At 39.4% G+C, this 20,815-nt stretch overlaps 1 protein-coding gene across 2 annotated transcripts in view; it reads right to left on the bottom strand.

The window, feature by feature from the left end:
* LOC117466690 (radixin) overlaps nucleotides 1-20,815 on the bottom strand; it is a 60,954-nt gene that overhangs the window by 33,701 nt on the left and 6,438 nt on the right. For both annotated transcript variants that reach the window (XM_034110086.2, XM_034110087.2), the window contains exon 2: nucleotides 12,011-12,111. In XM_034110086.2, coding sequence (XP_033965977.1) covers nucleotides 12,011-12,022 — 12 coding nt within the window. In that variant the 5' untranslated portion in view covers nucleotides 12,023-12,111. The remainder of the gene's footprint in view (nucleotides 1-12,010; nucleotides 12,112-20,815) is intronic.

The following is a 20,815-nucleotide window of genomic DNA, read 5'->3' as shown; positions in this document are numbered from 1 at the left end:
TATCTCACACTACACTATGAATCCTACTGAGCACAGCTTTAGACGTTAATGTCCAAGTTTTATTTAGCTATATAGCTTTTTTGGTATATTCCAGTAAGGCAGGGACTGACGTTGGTGGAGGTTAGGGAGAGGAGGTTATGGAGAGGAGGTGGGAGGAGAGCTGAACTTCACACCCTCCCTCTAATTAGACTTAGTGACTTGGATAATTCCCATTATATTAATGAAAATGGCCCTCTGAAATATTTAAAGCCTCCACCACAGGCTTGCTGCCCCCCCTCCCATCGCCAGGAGGGCAACATGTGCAAAACGCCGCAATAAATTAATAATGTACGACGTCCCGCCACATCTCACACCCCGGATTAACTGGCCTCATGCACGCTTATTCAAACAGATGAAAAAAAAAAACTTTATGTAAAGCTTTCCCCTCACGAAGGCAGATATAGGGATCAAATATCAAATAGACAGAGATGGCAAAAGTACACACATCCTTTACTCAAGTAGAAGTACAGATACTCATGTTTAAAAATACTCTGGTAGAAGTACTGACTAAACTTCTTCACTCAAGTAAAAGTAAAGAGGTATGGGCTTTGAAGTGTACTTCAGTAAAAAGTACCCATAGCTAGCAGCTGCTTTAAAGAGTACCTGACCTCCCTTTATATCAATAGAACAATAATGTCATTGTTAGCTAATGAATGTTTCCATGGTGAACAACGGCAACATGACAACGTTTCCATTGGTCCCTCTTCTTTAGAGAAGACCAGGAAGTGATGGATACACGGATCGTGTTCCAATCAATAGGCACGCAGTGACTCTAAAGAATAATGACCACGCACCAACACACATTCAGACTAAAGGAACCAGCTGTTTGGGAAATGAGAGAAGTAGAAAGTACAGGTATTTGAGTTCAACATGTGAGAAGTAGAAAGTACAGGTATTTGAGTTCAACATGTAAGAAGTAGAAAGTACAGGTATTTGTGTTCAACATGTAAGAAGTAGAAAGTACAGGTATTTGGGTTCAACATGTAAGAAGTAGAAAGTACAGGTATTTGAGTTCAACGTGTGAGAAGTAGAAAGTACAGGTATTTGGGTTCAACATGTAAGAAGTAGAAAGTACAGGTATTTGAGTTCAACGTGTAAGAAGTAGAAAGTACAGGTATTTGAGTTCAACATGTAAGAAGTAGAAAGTTCAGGTATTTGAGTTCAACATGTGAGAAGTAGAAAGTACAGGTATTTGAGTTCAACATGTAAGAAGTAGAAAGTACAGGTATTTGGGTTCAACATGTAAGAAGTAGAAAGTACAGGTATTTGGGTTCAACATGTAAGAAGTAGAAAGTACAGGTATTTGAGTTCAACATGAGAGAAGTAGAAAGTACAGGTATTTGTGTTCAACATGTAAGAAGTAGAAAGTACAGGTATTTGTGTTCAACATGTAAGAAGTAGAAAGTACAGGTATTTGAGTTCAACATGAGAGAAGTAGAAAGTACAGGTATTTGAGTTCAACATGTGAGAAGTAGAAAGTACAGGTATTTGAGTTCAACATGTGAGAAGTAGAAAGTTCAGGTATTTGTGTTCAACATGTAAGAAGTAGAAAGTTCAGGTATTTGTGTTCAACATGTAAGAAGTAGAAAGTACAGGTATTTGTGTTCAACATGTAAGAAGTAGAAAGTACAGGTATTTGGGTTCAAAATGTAAGAAGTAGAAAGTACAGGTATTTGGGTTCAACGTGTGAGAAGTAGAAAGTACAGGTATTTGGGTTCAACATGTAAGAAGTAGAAAGTACAGGTATTTGAGTTCAACGTGTAAGAAGTAGAAAGTACAGGTATTTGGGTTCAACATGTAAGAAGTAGAAAGTACAGGTATTTGGGTTCAACATGTGAGAAGTAGAAAGTACAGGTATTTGAGTTCAACATGTGAGAAGTAGAAAGTTCAGGTATTTGTGTTCAATATGTAAGAAGTAGAAAGTACAGGTATTTGGGTTCAACATGTGAGAAGTAGAAAGTACAGGTATTTGAGTTCAACATGAGAGAAGTAGAAAGTACAGGTATTTGAGTTCAACATGTAAGAAGTAGAAAGTACAGGTATTTGAGTTCAACATGAGAGAAGTAGAAAGTACAGGTATTTGTGTTCAACATGTAAGAAGTAGAAAGTACAGGTATTTGTGTTCAACATGTAAGAAGTAGAAAGTACAGGTATTTGAGTTCAACATGAGAGAAGTAGAAAGTACAGGTATTTGAGTTCAACATGTGAGAAGTAGAAAGTTCAGGTATTTGTGTTCAACATGTAAGAAGTAGAAAGTACAGGTATTTGAGTTCAACATGTGAGAAGTAGAAAGTACAGGTATTTGAGTTCAACATGTGAGAAGTAGAAAGTTCAGGTATTTGTGTTCAACATGTAAGAAGTAGAAAGTTCAGGTATTTGTGTTCAACATGTAAGAAGTAGAAAGTACAGGTATTTGTGTTCAACATGTAAGAAGTAGAAAGTACAGGTATTTGGGTTCAAAATGTAAGAAGTAGAAAGTACAGGTATTTGGGTTCAACATGTGAGAAGTAGAAAGTACAGGTATTTGAGTTCAACATGTAAGAAGTAGAAAGTACAGGTATTTGAGTTCAACATGTAAGAAGTAGAAAATACAGGTATTTGTGTTCAACATGTAAGAAGTAGAAAGTTCAGGTATTTGAGTTCAACATGTAAGAAGTAGAAAGTACAGGTATTTGAGTTCAACATGTAAGAAGTAGAAAGTACAGGTATTTGTGTTCAACATGTAAGAAGTAGAAAGTTCAGGTATTTGTGTTCAACATGTAAGAAGTAGAAAGTACAGGTATTTGAGTTCAACATGTGAGAAGTAGAAAGTACAGGTATTTGTGTTCAACATGTGAGAAGTAGAAAGTACAGGTATTTGAGTTCAACATGTAAGAAGTAGAAAGTACAGGTATTTGTGTTCAACATGTAAGAAGTAGAAAGTTCAGGTATTTGTGTTCAACATGTAAGAAGTAGAAAGTACAGGTATTTGAGTTCAACATGTGAGAAGTAGAAAGTACAGGTATTTGTGTTCAACATGTAAGAAGTAAAAAGTTCAGGTATTTGTGTTCAACATGTAAGAAGTAGAAAGTACAGGTATTTGGGTTCAAAATGTAAGAAGTAGAAAGTTCAGGTATTTGAGTTCAACATGTAAGAAGTAGAAAGTACAGGTATTTGGGTTCAACATGTGAGAAGTAGAAAGTACAGGTATTTGTGTTCAACATGTAAGAAGTAGAAAGTACAGGTATTTGTGTTCAACATGTAAGAAGTAGAAAGTACAGGTATTTGAGTTCAACATGAGAGAAGTAGAAAGTACAGGTATTTGTGTTCAACATGTAAGAAGTAGAAAGTACAGGTATTTGAGTTCAACATGTGAGAAGTAGAAAGTACAGGTATTTGGGTTCAACATGTGAGAAGTAGAAAGTACAGGTATTTGTGTTCAACATGTAAGAAGTAGAAAGTACAGGTATTTGTGTTCAACATGTAAGAAGTAGAAAGTACAGGTATTTGAGTTCAACATGTGAGAAGTAGAAAGTACAGGTATTTGGGTTCAACATGTGAGAAGTAGAAAGTACAGGTATTTGTGTTCAACATGTAAGAAGTAGAAAGTACAGGTATTTGTGTTCAACATGTAAGAAGTAGAAAGTACAGGTATTTGAGTTCAACATGTGAGAAGTAGAAAGTACAGGTATTTGTGTTCAACATGTAAGAAGTAGAAAGTACAGGTATTTGGGTTCAAAATGTAAGAAGTAGAAAGTACAGGTATTTGGGTTCAACATGTGAGAAGTAGAAAGTACAGGTATTTGAGTTCAACATGTAAGAAGTAGAAAGTACAGGTATTTGAGTTCAACATGTAAGAAGTAGAAAATACAGGTATTTGTGTTCAACATGTAAGAAGTAGAAAGTTCAGGTATTTGAGTTCAACATGTGAGAAGTAGAAAGTACAGGTATTTGTGTTCAACATGTAAGAAGTAGAAAGTACAGGTATTTGAGTTCAACATGTAAGAAGTAGAAAATACAGGTATTTGTGTTCAACATGTAAGAAGTAGAATGTTCAGGTATTTGTGTTCAACATGTAAGAAGTAGAAAGTACAGGTATTTGAGTTCAACATGTAAGAAGTAGAAAGTTCAGGTATTTGTGTTCAACATGTAAGAAGTAGAAAGTTCAGGTATTTGAGTTCAACATGTGAGAAGTAGAAAGTACAGGTATTTGAGTTCAACCTGAGAGAAGTAGAAAGTACAGGTATTTGTGTTCAACATGTAAGAAGTAGAAAGTACAGGTATTTGAGTTCAACATGTGAGAAGTAGAAAGTACAGGTATTTGGGTTCAACATGTGAGAAGTAGAAAGTACAGGTATTTGTGTTCAACATGTAAGAAGTAGAAAGTACAGGTATTTGAGTTCAACATGTGAGAAGTAGAAAGTACAGGTATTTGGGTTCAACATGTGAGAAGTAGAAAGTACAGGTATTTGTGTTCAACATGTAAGAAGTAGAAAGTACAGGTATTTGTGTTCAACATGTAAGAAGTAGAAAGTACAGGTATTTGAGTTCAACATGAGAGAAGTAGAAAGTACAGGTATTTGTGTTCAACATGTAAGAAGTAGAAAGTACAGGTATTTGAGTTCAACATGTGAGAAGTAGAAAGTACAGGTATTTGTGTTCAACATGTAAGAAGTAGAAAGTACAGGTATTTGGGTTCAAAATGTAAGAAGTAGAAAGTACAGGTATTTGGGTTCAACATGTGAGAAGTAGAAAGTACAGGTATTTGAGTTCAACATGTAAGAAGTAGAAAGTACAGGTATTTGAGTTCAACATGTAAGAAGTAGAAAATACAGGTATTTGTGTTCAACATGTAAGAAGTAGAAAGTTCAGGTATTTGAGTTCAACATGTGAGAAGTAGAAAGTACAGGTATTTGTGTTCAACATGTAAGAAGTAGAAAGTACAGGTATTTGAGTTCAACATGTAAGAAGTAGAAAATACAGGTATTTGTGTTCAACATGTAAGAAGTAGAATGTTCAGGTATTTGTGTTCAACATGTAAGAAGTAGAAAGTACAGGTATTTGAGTTCAACATGTGAGAAGTAGAAAGTACAGGTATTTGTGTTCAACATGTAAGAAGTAAAAAGTTCAGGTATTTGTGTTCAACATGTAAGAAGTAGAAAGTTCAGGTATTTGTGTTCAACATGTAAGAAGTAAAAAGTTCAGGTATTTGTGTTCAACATGTAAGAAGTAGAAAGTACAGGTATTTGTGTTCAACATGTGAGAAGTAGAAAGTACAGGTATTTGAGTTCAACATGTAAGAAGTAGAAAGTACAGGTATTTGAGTTCAACATGTGAGAAGTAGAAAGAACAGGTATTTGTGTTCAACATGTAAGAAGTAAAAAGTTCAGGTATTTGTGTTCAACATGTAAGAAGTAGAAAGTACAGGTATTTGAGTTCAACATGTAAGAAGTAAAAGTAAAAAGTCGTCAGAAAAATACGTAGTGGAGTAAACATGTACTGATACCAGAAAAATGTACTTAAGTACAGTAACGAAGTATTTGTACTCCACTACTTCCCACCTCTGCAAATAGATAACCACATGTTTTATTCTTACACATGCACACACATATCTATACCCCCCAAAACACATGAACAAACCCAGATCTAATGTATACCCCCACTCAATACACATACACGATGCCTCCAGGGCAACGCATGCACTGACCAAAACATGCGGGAAATCAATACATCTTTAAAGGATTCTCCAGTGACATTTACCCCCAGGGCTTTTGGGATGAGATTTGTTTCTGTCTCGTCTCCATGTTTGCTCTTTTCTTCCTTTCCCTTTGTGCTTCTCTTTGTCCCATCTCAAAAGCATTGTTTGCAATTATAAAAAAGGGGGTCAGTCGGCTTTAAACTAGAGCCACTTTCAGACAGTCTAATGTAAAGTGTCTATCGCATGTCTGAACCAGCACCCCGGTCCCTTTATAGGCGATCCTATGAGGTCAGATGGAGTAACACTTGTCTGAACTGAATGCTGTCAGATCCATGAAACGGCTGTAGAAACATACAGAGATATCCAATACATGTCTTTTAAGATTATTGTGATGAATGTATCATCTCAAACATCATCTCTCAATAATGCAAAAACAGTCAAATAAAATAGGAAATTATATCAAAAAGTACAATTTTAATATTATAACAGAGCAGTAAATAAAAACGATTCAGGAGGGGTTAAAAACAATATTAAGCTTACTGAACGGTCTCTTCCAACTGCTTCTGAGTAAATATCCAGAAAAACAGCAGGATCAAATAAAGGACAGTTCAGCCATTAGGAATCAAAGTTTCGTACTTATAACTATTATTGTTCAAAAAGTAGTCCTTGGTGTTTTCTGATGGAGGAAAACTAATGTTTTTAGTCCAGAGCTGACGTTGAATTTACCAGACTTCTTTCTGCAGATTGATATGACTGCACATACTCTCCTTAGCAACGGTCTGTTCTCCTTAGCAACGGTCTGTTAGCACAAATAACAAACTGTGGTATTCAAGTATTCAACTAAGCCTTTAGTAAAAATACTTAAAAACATGACATAAAAATGCAATTATTTCCCTTTAAAGAAATCTATCCTGATGAAATACTGTTAGATCATGCAGCAAAGCCCATTTACTCTGGACAGCTTATCATGTTGTATTAAAGTTGGTTATAGTATCTTTAAAAAAAGAATTGTATTTCATGGCATTTCCTCTTCTAATTTGATGTAGTCACTTCCTCTTTGTCCAGTTCTGGTTAGCCTGCTTACACAGAGCCCACTTTCATATACACCCCCTCTTGAACAACATTAAATACCTGAGTACCAGCGGACACCCATGTTGTGTTTAGGGTGCATGCAAACAGCTACACCATTCAAACACAGCCTAAAGGAGGGTTACGGCTCAGGCCAAAATCACTTGTAATAGCATGCCTGAGGCCGACTAGCCTTTAGCTAGTCTTGCCTTTTGGGAGACAACAGACGGTGTCTAAGTGGCACGCAGAGCAGAGATGCTTTAAAGGCCTTATTCACTTCCCTCACCTGTACAATTCTCCATCTCTTTATATAGCTCTTTTGTACTTCTCCATTAGCTATGAGCTAATAGACCCGTGCTAGCTTACTTGTTCAATTATTATTAGCCTGCAGGGACCTCTCAGCTTGAGCTCTTAATGCAGTGTGACATTTAAGTGTCTTCTAGCAAAAGACAAGCAGAGAACGCACAGATGAAGCAGTGAAAGGGTCGATGTGTTTACTGTCCAACTGCCGGGCTTAATGTCAAAGCCGAATGTAACCGGAGTGGGAGTTCCCCTCGAGGGCGGCTCGGGTGTCGTTTCTCTGGACTGGATATGAACAAAGTGCCTGTCACTCAGTCCTGTCCCAAATCCTCTTCTATCCCTTTGTTTGCCGTGTTCTTCCCTGCGGTCGCTGTGTGAGGATAATCTGAGACTAACTCGTTGGTTCCAACTTTCTCTTTCTCCCCGTCCTCACAGCTCCCGACTCGTCGTTTCTCAAACTCACGGATTACATTCAGCGACTGCTTTGGATTGATGTTTCTCAGTAAACTGAATCCTCTTCCAGACAGGAATCATTTAGAGCAGTGGTGTCCAAACGGTCTTCACTGAGGGCCACAAACAGAACAACATATGGGCCGCTCACTGGAGGTGAGGTTTACTGCCTCAAGTTCAGTTATAAGTTAGAAAAATCAATCAAATAAATGATGCTTGATATTTGAAAATGCTTTAAGAAACACAACAGCGTACATCACAGCTTACCACAGGGTTTCATTTATTTTGTTGGCAGCTCATTCTTTAAAACAGAAGCTTCAGATTGCTTATACAAATATGAAGGGTAGATGTCAAGCTTGTTATGTAATTAAGTTATTGGGCTTTTTTTTATCAACTAAGATTTGTTTGAAAATGTTTTCAACTTCAATTGACTGGATGTATTTGAAAAGTGGGCTTATTAACACATGAATACTGTGTTATATATGTTTGTGTTACATATATATTTAACAAGTACTATATATTACAAACACAAGTTTCATTTGTGGGCCGTATTTCATTATACGTTTTTAATTAGCCGAGGGCCGCATTTGGCCCCTGGGCCGTAGGTTTGGACACCCCTGATTTAGAGGTTGTGAAAAGATACTTATTCATTTCTGTTGATTAAATATTCCTCAATGTTTCTCAAACTTTTTCATACCAAGGACCACTTAACCAATAAAAAAACACTCGCGGACCACCTAACTCCACAAATATCCAAAATCGCATCGTTTTTCTAGAACAGATTACAAATCACCTGAAAATGGTACAACCAAGTGGCAACATGTGTGATGAAGGTGTTGCGCTGGGCTATATCATGCAATCAAAGGTGAAACTTAACCTCACTCCATTGCGGAGATATTCCCGCGAGAGTGCGGAAAACTTAAATGTATTTATTTATTTCAAATGTGAAATGTTACCAATATACTCGCGGACCACTAGGGGGCGCTCACGGACCACCAGTGGTCCGCGGACCACACTTTGAGAAGCACTGCTCTATTGTTACGAACATGTTATGACATTGAACTGCGACTAGCTCAAATTGCACTGAACACAACCTTCAAAGCTGGTTCATGCAAACTCTCAAACTTTTTCATCTCCTCTTTCCATTTCTATCACCTTCTCTCTCGCCCTTTTCACATCCTATCCTCTTGCCTCCTTTTTTTGTCCCTAGTCTCTTTCCAGGAATTGGTCCTGGCCTAATTCCCCATTACTGAGATTGATGGACGGAGGGATCACTGCACTCTGTCAGGCTGTAGATAACTGGGAAACAGCCGGATGTACCGGCGGCAGGAGTGTGAACACAACCCGACCACCGGCTTCCCACCAATCCTATCAATGTATTTTAGTTAATGTGAGTACACGAATATATGTTTACAGTCAGGCTTTGAGTTGCTTATACAACTAAATGGATTATAAAGATAATCATAGTTTAGGTTGAAGGAGAGAAAGGATTACGGTTATTTAAAACGGGTTGTTGTTGTTGACACTGGTATCGTATGGTAATAGTTACATTCTGTATGCTACTATTTCAAACGTGCAAAGTGAAAGAAAGCACTTTCTATAAGAATTAAATTTTTTCTACTCACTGATTTTGTTAAGGCGATGCTAAACTGACAATGCCGTCTTCATATCATGAAAACAAACATTAAACGTACATACAGCTATTATTATGAATGATATAACGTGTGTGTGTGTGTGTGTGTGTGTGTGTGTGTGTGTGTGTGTGTGTGTGTGTGTGTGTGTGTGTGTGTGCGTGTGTGTGTGTGTGTGTGTGTGTGTGTGTGTGTGTGTGTGTGTGTGTGTGTGTGTGTGTGTGTGTGTGTGTGTGTGTGTGTGTGTGTCAGAGAAACATGAAAGCTCCCACTGTCCTTCAGACCAAAAATAGAGCAGCAGAGAAAGCCCTCTTTGTGTTTGCTCTGTACAACACACAGGACACTTCCACAAAGTGACCGCGGTTGTGCTTCTGTGTGACTGTGAGTGTCCAGCTTTTCCCAACACTTAAAACCCCACAGATATAGCAGGTATGAATGAACAACAGCTTCATAGTGCACGAGGATCTAAGAACAAAGGCCTTCTTATATTGGCTTCTTACCAATTGCTTATCAGTGTGTGAAACCCATCCTCCTGATCGTACTCAGTGAAGCCAGACGGAGAGTATTGTTTCACTAACACACATATTATACCTGTCTTAACCCTTAGGTGCCCTGACGGCCCGTCCACACAGCGGCGTGCGTTGACGCTTCACCATTCACTTTGAATGGGGTGACGTCACTTTTAGCCGAAATGCATCGTGGGAAGCGACGTGGAGCGTAGCTGGCGGTGCTCGCTGCAAAAGTTGAGCAATGTTCAACTTTTGACGCCTCGGCAGAGGCGTCAGCCAATCGAATCATATGCCAGTACAAGCTCTAGCCAATCAAACCGCTGCTTGTGTGTCAGGGGCGGGAGATTCATGTAATTGGTTGTTGGTCGTGTTTCAGACACGCCCGCCGGCAAGCGTCAGCACACGCCGCTGTGTGGACGGGCCGTTAGAGTGCCTGCACCCTCACTCTTCCATAAGTGGGTCAAAAAGGACTCGTATTAGAATAATGTGTTTTTATGCCATTTTTTATGTCATTTTGGTTTAGAAAAATCACTTGTATAATATTTAGTGTTATATTTTGGTTCACACTAGAAATATTTTATATTTAATTTCACTATTTATAATTTTAGACATTTCTTTTACATTTTGAAAAAAAACGTTTTCCCGTAGGACTCCATAGAAAATGCATGCGGGTCGTTTTTGACCCACTTATGGAAGCTGGGGGTAGAAATACAAAAACTACCATTTCTTAAAATGTAAATTTAAAATGTGAATGGCATGATATTCAAAACATGTTTTTTGAGGAATAGCTGGAATATGAAATGATAAAAAAATGTAATTACAAAGATACTTCAAGAAAACCACCGGGTCCAAAAAGACCCACTTGGGCATCTAAGGGCTAACTATGAGTCGAGTGGGATGTAAGAACGACAGCTCATGATGTCAGACTCAAACTTTAAAGCAGGAAGTCATTCTTGAATGTTGTAAAGAGCCAAATGAGCAACGGTGACAATCGAGTGGTTGCTGGATTGAAGCTGCTCAAACATGAAGCTTTCTGCAGACTGGATGCTGATTTGATTTGTTTTTCACTAAATGGCCTTTTAAATCAAGGATAATGTTTAAAATGATTGTATTTATTTATTTTCCATTTACCGGTCACACTCCCAGAAGACCCTTGATCCGACCAATCTCTTTAGCGACAATCTGCTCTCCTTAGCAACAGTCTGCTAGCGATAAATAGCAGACCTCTGGAATGTCTCAATCGACCAATCAGAATAGAGTATTCAACTCAGCCGGGTAATCATTTCTGATAATATTATGAATACTCGTGTTTTACAGCGGAAAGCAAACTGACTTGTTCTTAAATGGAGATTCAAAGCTCACATAGCTCAAGCTTAAACAATGTAATCAAAATAAAAACATATACAAACACACCAGCTGTGCCAGTCTTATTTTCTTAACCGAAATACAACTATTAACGACAATAAGTCATGGACACAGCTTTACGATGTTATTTCTTTTGTCATTGTGAATCAAAATGTTCATTAAACTCAAACGAGATGTTGAAGAGACTTGAGGCAATGCAAACCCACCAATACCCTAAAACAGGGAATTGGGAATAACTGACAATGTAATAACTGTAAAAGTCTGGCAACCCGCAGAACCTCTGAAACCTGACAGTGAGATGTGCCGCAGACCGAGTGGTAAAGCAGGATGTCAGTAACTCTCTACATCAGGGGTGTCACACTCAATTTCATCGCGGGCCACATCAGCATTATGGTTGCACTCAAAGGGCCGGTTGTAACTTTAAGACTATATAAACATACATATATAAATATATCATATATATAAAATAATGTATATTACATCATTGCCTCTGCATTGGATTATTATCGGATAGGGTAATAACTTCATAATTAACTACGTCTGAAAGCAGAAGTCTAGAGCAAATAATTGCAAGTATTTTCAGTGCGTATGTCCCAAAATGATTTAAAAAGAAAAGCCAAATTCTGGAGAAAAAAGAAATAGAAGTGACATTTTGAAATAAAAATCTAATTCTGAGAAAAAGGAATTCTATGAAAAAATGCATATTTTGAAGAAAAAAAGGCAAATTCTGAGAAAAAAGTCATATTTGAGATGCATTGTGGGACATGTAGTTTATGGGCAACATGCTTCTGTAGCATGTAACCGTATAATAAAGATATTATATTCTTTGCAAGCTCTTGTGGGGCCACATAAAATGAAGTCGCGGGCCGAATGTGGCCCCCGGGCCTTGAGTTTGACACCCCTGCTCTACATGATCTACACAGAGGGGTCGCTGTAAATCAAATACTAATCTCCAGCTGACAGGTACTCACAGGTTTGGGCATCTTTCTCCTGTCTTGGCCCGTCCCCTGTTGATGAGAAAACTGAAAGAAGTCGTCGTCCGTCTTTCTGCCTTTCTTCAGGGCAGCAGCGCCTGAAACACAACAACAACAACAAAAACAACAATCAACAAACACATAATTCAGATTGAGTGTACCTTACAAGCGGTCATGCAGTGTCCATAGCACATCTTTACCAACATCCAACGGTCGAAAAGCAAGATTTGGAGTAAATACTGGGAGCGATTAAGATGGAGCAGTCAGAGAAAGTACTAAGCAAAACAAAAACAAAATTATAATATAGTATAAATGTTTATAGGAATAGAAAGACACTCCACATTTAATTCAAACATCATCGATTATTTTCCCTCGCGGTCTCCAACCGATCAAAGAGTTCAAAGAGGACTTATTAAGTTCATTTTCTGCTGATGTTCAGGTGTATCTCAGTATGTCGTGTCTCTACTTTAAAGAGTCCTCTCCTGCTGATGTTCAGGTGTATCTCAGTATGTAGTGTCTCTACTTTAAAGAGTCCTCTCCTGCTGATGTTCAGGTGTATATCAGTATGTAGTGTCTCTACTTTAAAGAGTCCTCTCCTGCTGATGTTCAGGTGTATATCAGTATGTAGTGTCTCTACTTTAAAGAGTCCTCTCCTGCTGATGCTCAGGTGTATATCAGTATGTAGTGTCTCTACTTTAAAGAGTCCTCTCCTGCTGATGTTCAGGTGTATATCAGTATGTAGTGTCTCTACTTTAAAGAGTCCTCTCCTGCTGATGCTCAGGTGTATATCAGTATGTAGTGTCTCTACTTTAAAGAGTCCTCTCCTGCTGATGTTCAGGTGTATATCAGTATGTAGTGTCTCTACTTTAAAGAGTCCTCTCCTGCTGATGTTCAGGTGTATCTCAGTATGTAGTGTCTCTACTTTAAAGAGTCCTCTCCTGCCGATGTTCAGGTGTATATCAGTATGTAGTGTCTCTACTTTAAAGAGTCCTCTCCTGCGATGTTCAGGTGTATATCAGTATGTAGTGTCTCTACTTTAAAGAGTCCTCTCCTGCTGATGTTCAGGTGTATATCAGTATGTAGTGTCTCTACTTTAAAGAGTCCTCTCCTGCTGATGTTCAGGTGTATATCAGTATGTAGTGTCTCTACTTTAAAGAGTCCTCTCCTGCTGATGTTCAGGTGTATATCAGTATGTAGTGTCTCTACTTCAAGAGTCCTCTCCTGCTGATGTTCAGGTGTATCTCAGTATGTAGTGTCTCTACTTTAAAGAGTCCTCTCCTGCTGATGTTCAGGTGTATCTCAGTATGTAGTGTCTCTACTTTAAAGAGTCCTCTCCTGCCTGATGTTCAGGTGTATATCAGTATGTAGTGTCTCTACTTTAAAGAGTCCTCTCCTGCTGATGTTCAGGTGTATATCAGTATGTAGTGTCTCTACTTTAAAGAGTCCTCTCCTGCTGATGTTCAGGTGTATATCAGTATGTAGTGTCTCTACTTTAAAGAGTCCTCTCCTGCTGATGTTCAGGTGTATATCAGTATGTAGTGTCTCTACTTTAAAGAGTCCTCTCCTGCTGATGTTCAGGTGTATATCAGTATGTAGTGTCTCTACTTTAAAGAGTCCTCTCCTGCTGATGTTCAGGTGTATATCAGTATGTAGTGTCTCTACTTTAAAGAGTCCTCTCCTGCTGATGTTCAGGTGTATATCAGTATGTAGTGTCTCTACTTTAAAGAGTCCTCTCCTGCTGATGTTCAGGTGTATATCAGTATGTAGTGTCTCTACTTTAAAGAGTCCTCTCCTGCTGATGTTCAGGTGTATATCAGTATGTAGTGTCTCTACTTTAAAGAGTCCTCTCCTGCTGATGTTCAGGTGTATATCAGTATGTAGTGTCTCTACTTTAAAGAGTCCTCTCCTGCTGATGTTCAGGTGTATATCAGTATGTAGTGTCTCTACTTTAAAGAGTCCTCTCCTGCTGATGTTCAGGTGTATATCAGTTGTAGTGTCTCTACTTTAAAGAGTCCTCTCCTGCTGATGTTCAGGTGTATATCAGTATGTAGTGTCTCTACTTTAAAGAGTCCTCTCCTGCTGATGTTCAGGTGTATATCAGTATGTAGTGTCTCTACTTTAAAGAGTCCTCTCCTGCTGATGTTCAGGTGTATATCAGTATGTAGTGTCTCTACTTTAAAGAGTCCTCTCCTGCTGATGTTCAGGTGTATATCAGTATGTAGTGTCTCTACTTTAAAGAGTCCTCTCCTGCTGATGTTCAGGTGTATATCAGTACGTAGTGTCTCTACTTTAAAGAGTCCTCTCCTGCTGATGTTCAGGTGTATATCAGTATGTAGTGTCTCTACTTTAAAGAGTCCTCTCCTGCTGATGTTCAGGTGTATATCAGTATGTAGTGTCTCTACTTTAAAGAGTCCTCTCCTGCTGATGTTCAGGTGTATATCAGTATGTAGTGTCTCTACTTTAAAGAGTCCTCTCCTGCTGATGTTCAGGTGTATATCAGTATGTGTGTCTCTACTTTAAAGAGTCCTCTCCTGCTGATGTTCAGGTGTATATCAGTATGTAGTGTCTCTACTTTAAAGAGTCCTCTCCTGCTGATGTGCAGGTGTATATCAGTATGTAGTGTCTCTACTTTAAAGAGTCCTCTCCTGCTGATGTTCAGGTGTATATCAGTATGTAGTGTCTCTACTTTAAAGAGTCCTCTCCTGCTGATGTTCAGGTGTATATCAGTATGTAGTGTCTCTACTTTAAAGAGTCCTCTCCTGCTGATGTTCAGGTGTATATCAGTATGTAGTGTCTCTACTTTAAAGAGTCCTCTCCTGCTGATGTTCAGGTGTATATCAGTATGTAGTGTCTCTACTTTAAAGAGTCCTCTCCTGCTGATGTTCAGGTGTATATCAGTATGTAGTGTCTCTACTTTAAAGAGTCCTCTCCTGCTGATGTTCAGGTGTATATCAGTATGTAGTGTCTCTACTTTAAAGAGTCCTCTCCTGCTGATGTTCAGGTGTATATCAGTATGTAGTGTCTCTACTTTAAAGAGTCCTCTCCTGCTGATGTTCAGGTGTATATCAGTATGTAGTGTCTCTACTTTAAAGAGTCCTCTCCTGCTGATGTTCAGGTGTATATCAGTATGTAGTGTCTCTACTTTAAAGAGTCCTCTCCTGCTGATGTTCAGGTGTATATCAGTATGTAGTGTCTCTACTTTAAAGAGTCCTCTCCTGCTGATGTTCAGGTGTATATCAGTATGTAGTGTCTCTACTTTAAAGAGTCCTCTCCTGCTGATGTTCAGGTGTATATCAGTATGTAGTGTCTCTACTTTAAAGAGTCCTCTCCTGCTGATGTTCAGGTGTATATCAGTATGTAGTGTCTCTACTTTAAAGAGTCCTCTCCTGCTGATGTTCAGGTGTATATCAGTATGTAGTGTCTCTACTTTAAAGAGTCCTCTCCTGCTGATGTTCAGGTGTATATCAGTATGTAGTGTCTCTACTTTAAAGAGTCCTCTCCTGCTGATGTTCAGGTGTATATCAGTATGTAGTGTCTCTACTTTAAAGAGTCCTCTCCTGCTGATGTTCAGGTGTATATCAGTATGTAGTGTCTCTACTTTAAAGAGTCCTCTCCTGCTGATGTTCAGGTGTATATCAGTATGTAGTGTCTCTACTTTAAAGAGTCCTCTCCTGCTGATGTTCAGGTGTATATCAGTACTGTAGTGTCTCTACTTTAAAGAGTCCTCTCCTGCTGATGTTCAGGTGTATATCAGTACGTAGTGTCTCTACTTTAAAGAGTCCTCTCCTGCTGATGTTCAGGTGTATATCAGTACTGTAGTGTCTCTACTTTAAAGAGTCCTCTCCTGCTGATGTTCAGGTGTATATCAGTATGTAGTGTCTCTACTTTAAAGAGTCCTCTCCTGCTGATGTCCAGGTGTATATCAGTATGTAGTGTCTCTACTTTAAAGAGTCCTCTCCTGCTGATGTCAGGTGTATATCAGTATGTAGTGTCTCTACTTTAAAGAGTCCTCTCCTGCTGATGTTCAGATGTATATCAGTATGTAGTGTCTCTACTTTAAAGAGTCCTCTCCTGCTGATGTTCAGGTGTATATCAGTATGTAGTGTCTCTACTTTAAAGAGTCCTCTCCTGCTGATGTTCAGGTGTATATCAGTATGTAGTGTCTCTACTTTAAAGAGTCCTCTCCTGCTGATGTTCAGGTGTATATCAGTATGTAGCGTCTCTACTTTAAAGAGTCCTCTCCTGCTGATGTTCAGGTGTATATCAGTATGTAGTGTCTCTACTTTAAAGAGTCCTCTCCTGCTGATGTTCAGGTGTATATCAGTATGTAGTGTCTCTACTTTAAAGAGTCCTCTCCTGCTGATGTTCAGGTGTATATCAGTATGTAGTGTCTCTACTTTAAAGAGTCCTCTCCTGCTGATGTTCAGGTGTATATCAGTATGTAGTGTCTCTACTTTAAATAGTCCTCTCCTGCTGATGTTCAGATGTATATCAGTATGTAGTGTCTCTACTTTAAAGAGTCCTCTCCTGCTGATGTTCAGGTGTATATCAGTATGTAGTGTCTCTACTTTAAAGAGTCCTCTCCTGCTGATGTTCAGGTGTATATCAGTATGTAGTGTCTCTACTTTAAAGAGTCCTCTCCTGCTGATGTTCAGATGTATATCAGTATGTAGTGTCTCTACTTTAAAGAGTCCTCTCCTGCTGATGTTCAGGTGTATATCAGTATGTAGCGTCTCTACTTTAAAGAGTCCTCTCCTGCTGATGTTCAGGTGTATATCAGTATGTAGTGTCTCTACTTTAAAGAGTCCTCTCCTGCTGATGTTCAGGTGTATATCAGGATGTAGTGTCTCTACTTTAAAGAGTCCTCTCCTGCTGATGTTCAGGTGTATATCAGTATGTAGTGTCTCTACTTTAAAGAGTCCTCTCCTGCTGATGTCCAGGTGTATATCAGTATGTAGTGTCTCTACTTTAAAGAGTCCTCTCCTGCTGATGTTCAGGTGTATATCAGTACGTAGTGTCTCTACTTTAAAGAGTCCTCTCCTGCTGATGTTCAGGTTCATATCAGTATGTAGTGTCTCTACTTTAAAGAGTCCTCTGTAGCACCTCTTTTCACCCTCTGTCTGAAACCAGAGCCCAGTCTGCTCTGATTGGTTAGCTGGCCGGCTCTGTTGTGATTGGTCAACCGCTTAGAGATGTCCCGCCCCCTAGCCTATCACGTACAATGTGTTGGAGCCTATAGAAGCGCAAGTGTTACATTATGTTACAGTAAACAAAGGAGTCCAATGGAGGAGGGGGGGGGGGGTGTATATACCACACTACAGGAAACCCCAAAAGGCATAATAGTTCCTCTTTGGGATTAAGGACCCTTGACCTCCTTACTGCACTGTACTGTGCTGTTGTCTGAGGTGTGAACATCGTGGGTTGGTCTAGAACTGCACGTCTGCTAAATGACCAGAATCTGAAATAGAGAGAAAGCTGGCAGGCGGCCCGAAGGTGCAGATCTCTGTGATGCGTCAGGACGGAAATAGACCTTTCTCAAGTGTCAGCGCTGAGAATTAAAGCAGCCTCGATCAGAAGCTCAGTCCGAGGACACAACCCAACTTAAAGACACCTTTACTTGGTATTACACACAAAGGTGGATTGATAGGATTCAAAGTGTTATTGTTATTATAAGCAGTCTTACAACAAATATATTCAAGTCATGGAAACAATGGTTGGATTTTTTAATTAATCGTTTCTTTTAAGATTGTTTTATTTGTCCGTGTAGTAGCTTGTTTCAGTAATTCAAAGATATTATATTTGTGATGGAGTAAACTCACATGCTTTCCAGTTCCTTTTTCTAGAACAGAAACCTGGAATAATGTAATATTTTAAAAGCTACATCTGAGGACTTTGGGTACCAAATGAAACACAACGTTGCCTAAAAGATGTTCAAACAGGTGGTCACTCCACTTGTTTCGCATTTTTATTATTATTTTCTGTTCTTTAACAACCATATCTGCCTGGTGTGTTTTGTATGTGTGGATCATTTATTGTGTTTTATCTAAAATGAGAACTAATGTCATGTTTTATGTGTTTAGGGGTGGACCAGTAAACACACATAACAGAAGACGGTGCTACAGAACATGTAGGGGACACAAATATGACTTGTACTATTGATATTATACCCAGATGAATTTGTTGGGCCTCTGCTTTAATTTGTTTATGAATCTGTATTAAATATCAACTCTGTCAAATACACACTATGTATAACCAGAGTAGTGGCTCATACAAGTTAATGTAGGTCAGAGATGTCTTAATGCCTCTCTTACTGCCCTTAAAGGTGGGGTAGGTAAGTTTCAGAAACCGGCTCGAGATACACTTTTTGTTATATTCCATGGAATGCTCTTAACATCCAGATAGCAATGAATATCTGAAGTGCTTTGACAAAAAATCCATTAAAAAATGTCATCTGTAGAAGCCGTAATACTGTAAAAAGTACAAGATGGCCTCCCTGCCTGTCAGCCTTCCATCGGGGCACAGACTGATCTCGTGCCCTCATTGGTCATGTGCGCGTTCGTGTGTGTTGGGGGAGGGGCTCTGGAAGGAAGTGGCAGATTTTCTCCGGTTGTGTATTTTCAAATTCTAGCGATCTCGAGCCGGTTTCTCAAACTTACCTACCCCACCTTTAATGTTTCCCTTTCCATTTGGATCGTATTCCTGACTGAGAGAAAAGGGATTTCTTTCTACATATTTGAAAGAAATGCTTTGAATATTCTGTAGGAAATCTGCAAAAGTGGTAATCACATCACATTATGAAATACTCCGTTATTCTCTCTTTCACATTAGAGAATCTCTTGGATGTGTCCCTTAGCCGGGGGGCACGCCCTGCGAAGCAATGCTCAGCGCAGTCAGACCCTCCGTCCTCCATCACAGATCTTTTGGGGCCGAATCCAGAAGGTATGGGCCCGGGATATGTCTTTGTTCCCAGTGAGCGCTGGCAGTCACACCGACCTCATTGTCGAGACACAAAGCAGCTCAACTCACCCAGGAATGATTTCAACGGTCCTCTTCACCACTTCCACACCAGAAAGGGTCGAAAGAGAGTGAACTATGCTATAAGAACATGCTTTCTAGTTTATTTGTCTAGAAAAGAAACCCGGAATAATGTTATATTTTAAAAGATACATTTGAGGACTTTGGGGTACCAAATGAAACACGACATTGCCTAAAAGATGTTGGTCACTCCACTTGTTTCACACTTTTATTATTATGTTATTGTTTGTTTCTGTTCTTTAACTAACCTACATGCCTGGTGTGTTTTTATAATGTTCTGGTTTATCTAAAAAGAGAAATAATGCCATCTTCTCAACTAAATGATTTCAACGGTCCTCTTCACCACTTCCACACCAGAAAGGGTCGAAAGAGAGAGTGAACTTTGTAGGAAATGAACATCTATATTTACTAAATAATACATGATGCCACACCCATCTTAAAACGTAGCTTTTAATTCATTTTGTTTAAGTAACGAAGGGAATAACACACCTCCGAAGTCTACTGTGTCCTGGTAGTGTGGCCTCACCCAGAAGACACCAATCCCGTCTTTGTACCCGTTTTAATATCAGCCCCACGTGAGGGAAGACACCACATCTTTATCAGTGACAGTCCCTTACCTAGAACTTTAATATCTAAAAGGCAGTCGACTTAATACAACTGCTCACTATTCAGCATCACCGGTGAGAGTGTGAGGAGCGGACGAGTGCACTGCCGGGAGGAAGTAGACTAAGAGTCAGCCAGGGGAGAATCAAAGCCTGCCTTGACCCATTTACCTGCAGCCGGCGGATCGGCAGAGAGGCTGAATACTAGAATAACTGACTGACTTAAAGCTGTGCCGCTGGATGTAGACGGCTAGAGATGATGGCTCAGGACGCAGGGCTTTATTAAGCAGGTTGTTTAATATTTAGATACATCAATCTGGACAAAATGCCACTTCACGTGCAACGGCTTTACCCTCTGTCCGTCAATACTTCCGTCTGAAAGCCGATGATAACATGAGCTTCATTCAGCACGGTGAAAGTCATTAGTATCTACGAAATGCAATGGAGTTAAATGCTCCAGGCTTTATGGAAACACACACACGCACACACACACACACACACACACACACACACACACACACACACACACACCTTAGGGTGACCTTTAGTGTGTAGCTGAAAGCATCCAGAGCTTTCTAAAAGGAACACAGGTCTGCTCTGTTTAGCTGCCCACTGCCTCGTAAACCTGGAGCTGTAAGCCTTCAGGGTGTGTGTGAGGGTGTGTGTGTGTGTGTGTGGGGGGGGGGGGGGGGGGGGGGGCGCTCCCAGGCGGATACAGCTTCCAGGTCACCATTCATGCAGAGAAACACTCCTCTGTGCACAGTACACTCTTCCTGTCTCCCTGTCCAGGTCTGTTCGAGTGAATGTCAATACTCTGTTGCGTTTTACACACTTTTACGGAAGTGTCCCGTCAGCTTGCTTTGCAGATTCCTCCTCCTCCTCTTCTTCATCCTCCTCCTGTGCATTCCTCTCCCCTTTAACAGCGCGTTGGGAAGAGGTAGTGAATACTATTCTGAATCTCCTCATCCAGTCTGACTGATATTTTGCAAATTATATGAGCAGGAATTGTATCTTTAAAATACCAGAAAACTGTAGGACCGCTGCAACTCACAACTTCTGAATCCAGGTTTTCTTTTTGTTGCTGCTTTAATTTAAATGTTAGACCAAATTCATTTGAGCTTCTTGTATATTCTATCATACAAACACACAACTTCCAACAGCTGTT

This window comes from Pseudochaenichthys georgianus, chromosome 21, assembly GCF_902827115.2.
Source record: "Pseudochaenichthys georgianus chromosome 21, fPseGeo1.2, whole genome shotgun sequence".
NCBI lineage: Eukaryota > Metazoa > Chordata > Actinopteri > Perciformes > Channichthyidae > Pseudochaenichthys > Pseudochaenichthys georgianus.
Note: the sequence above shows the minus strand (reverse complement) of the source record. Positions and strands in the feature narration are given on the sequence as shown.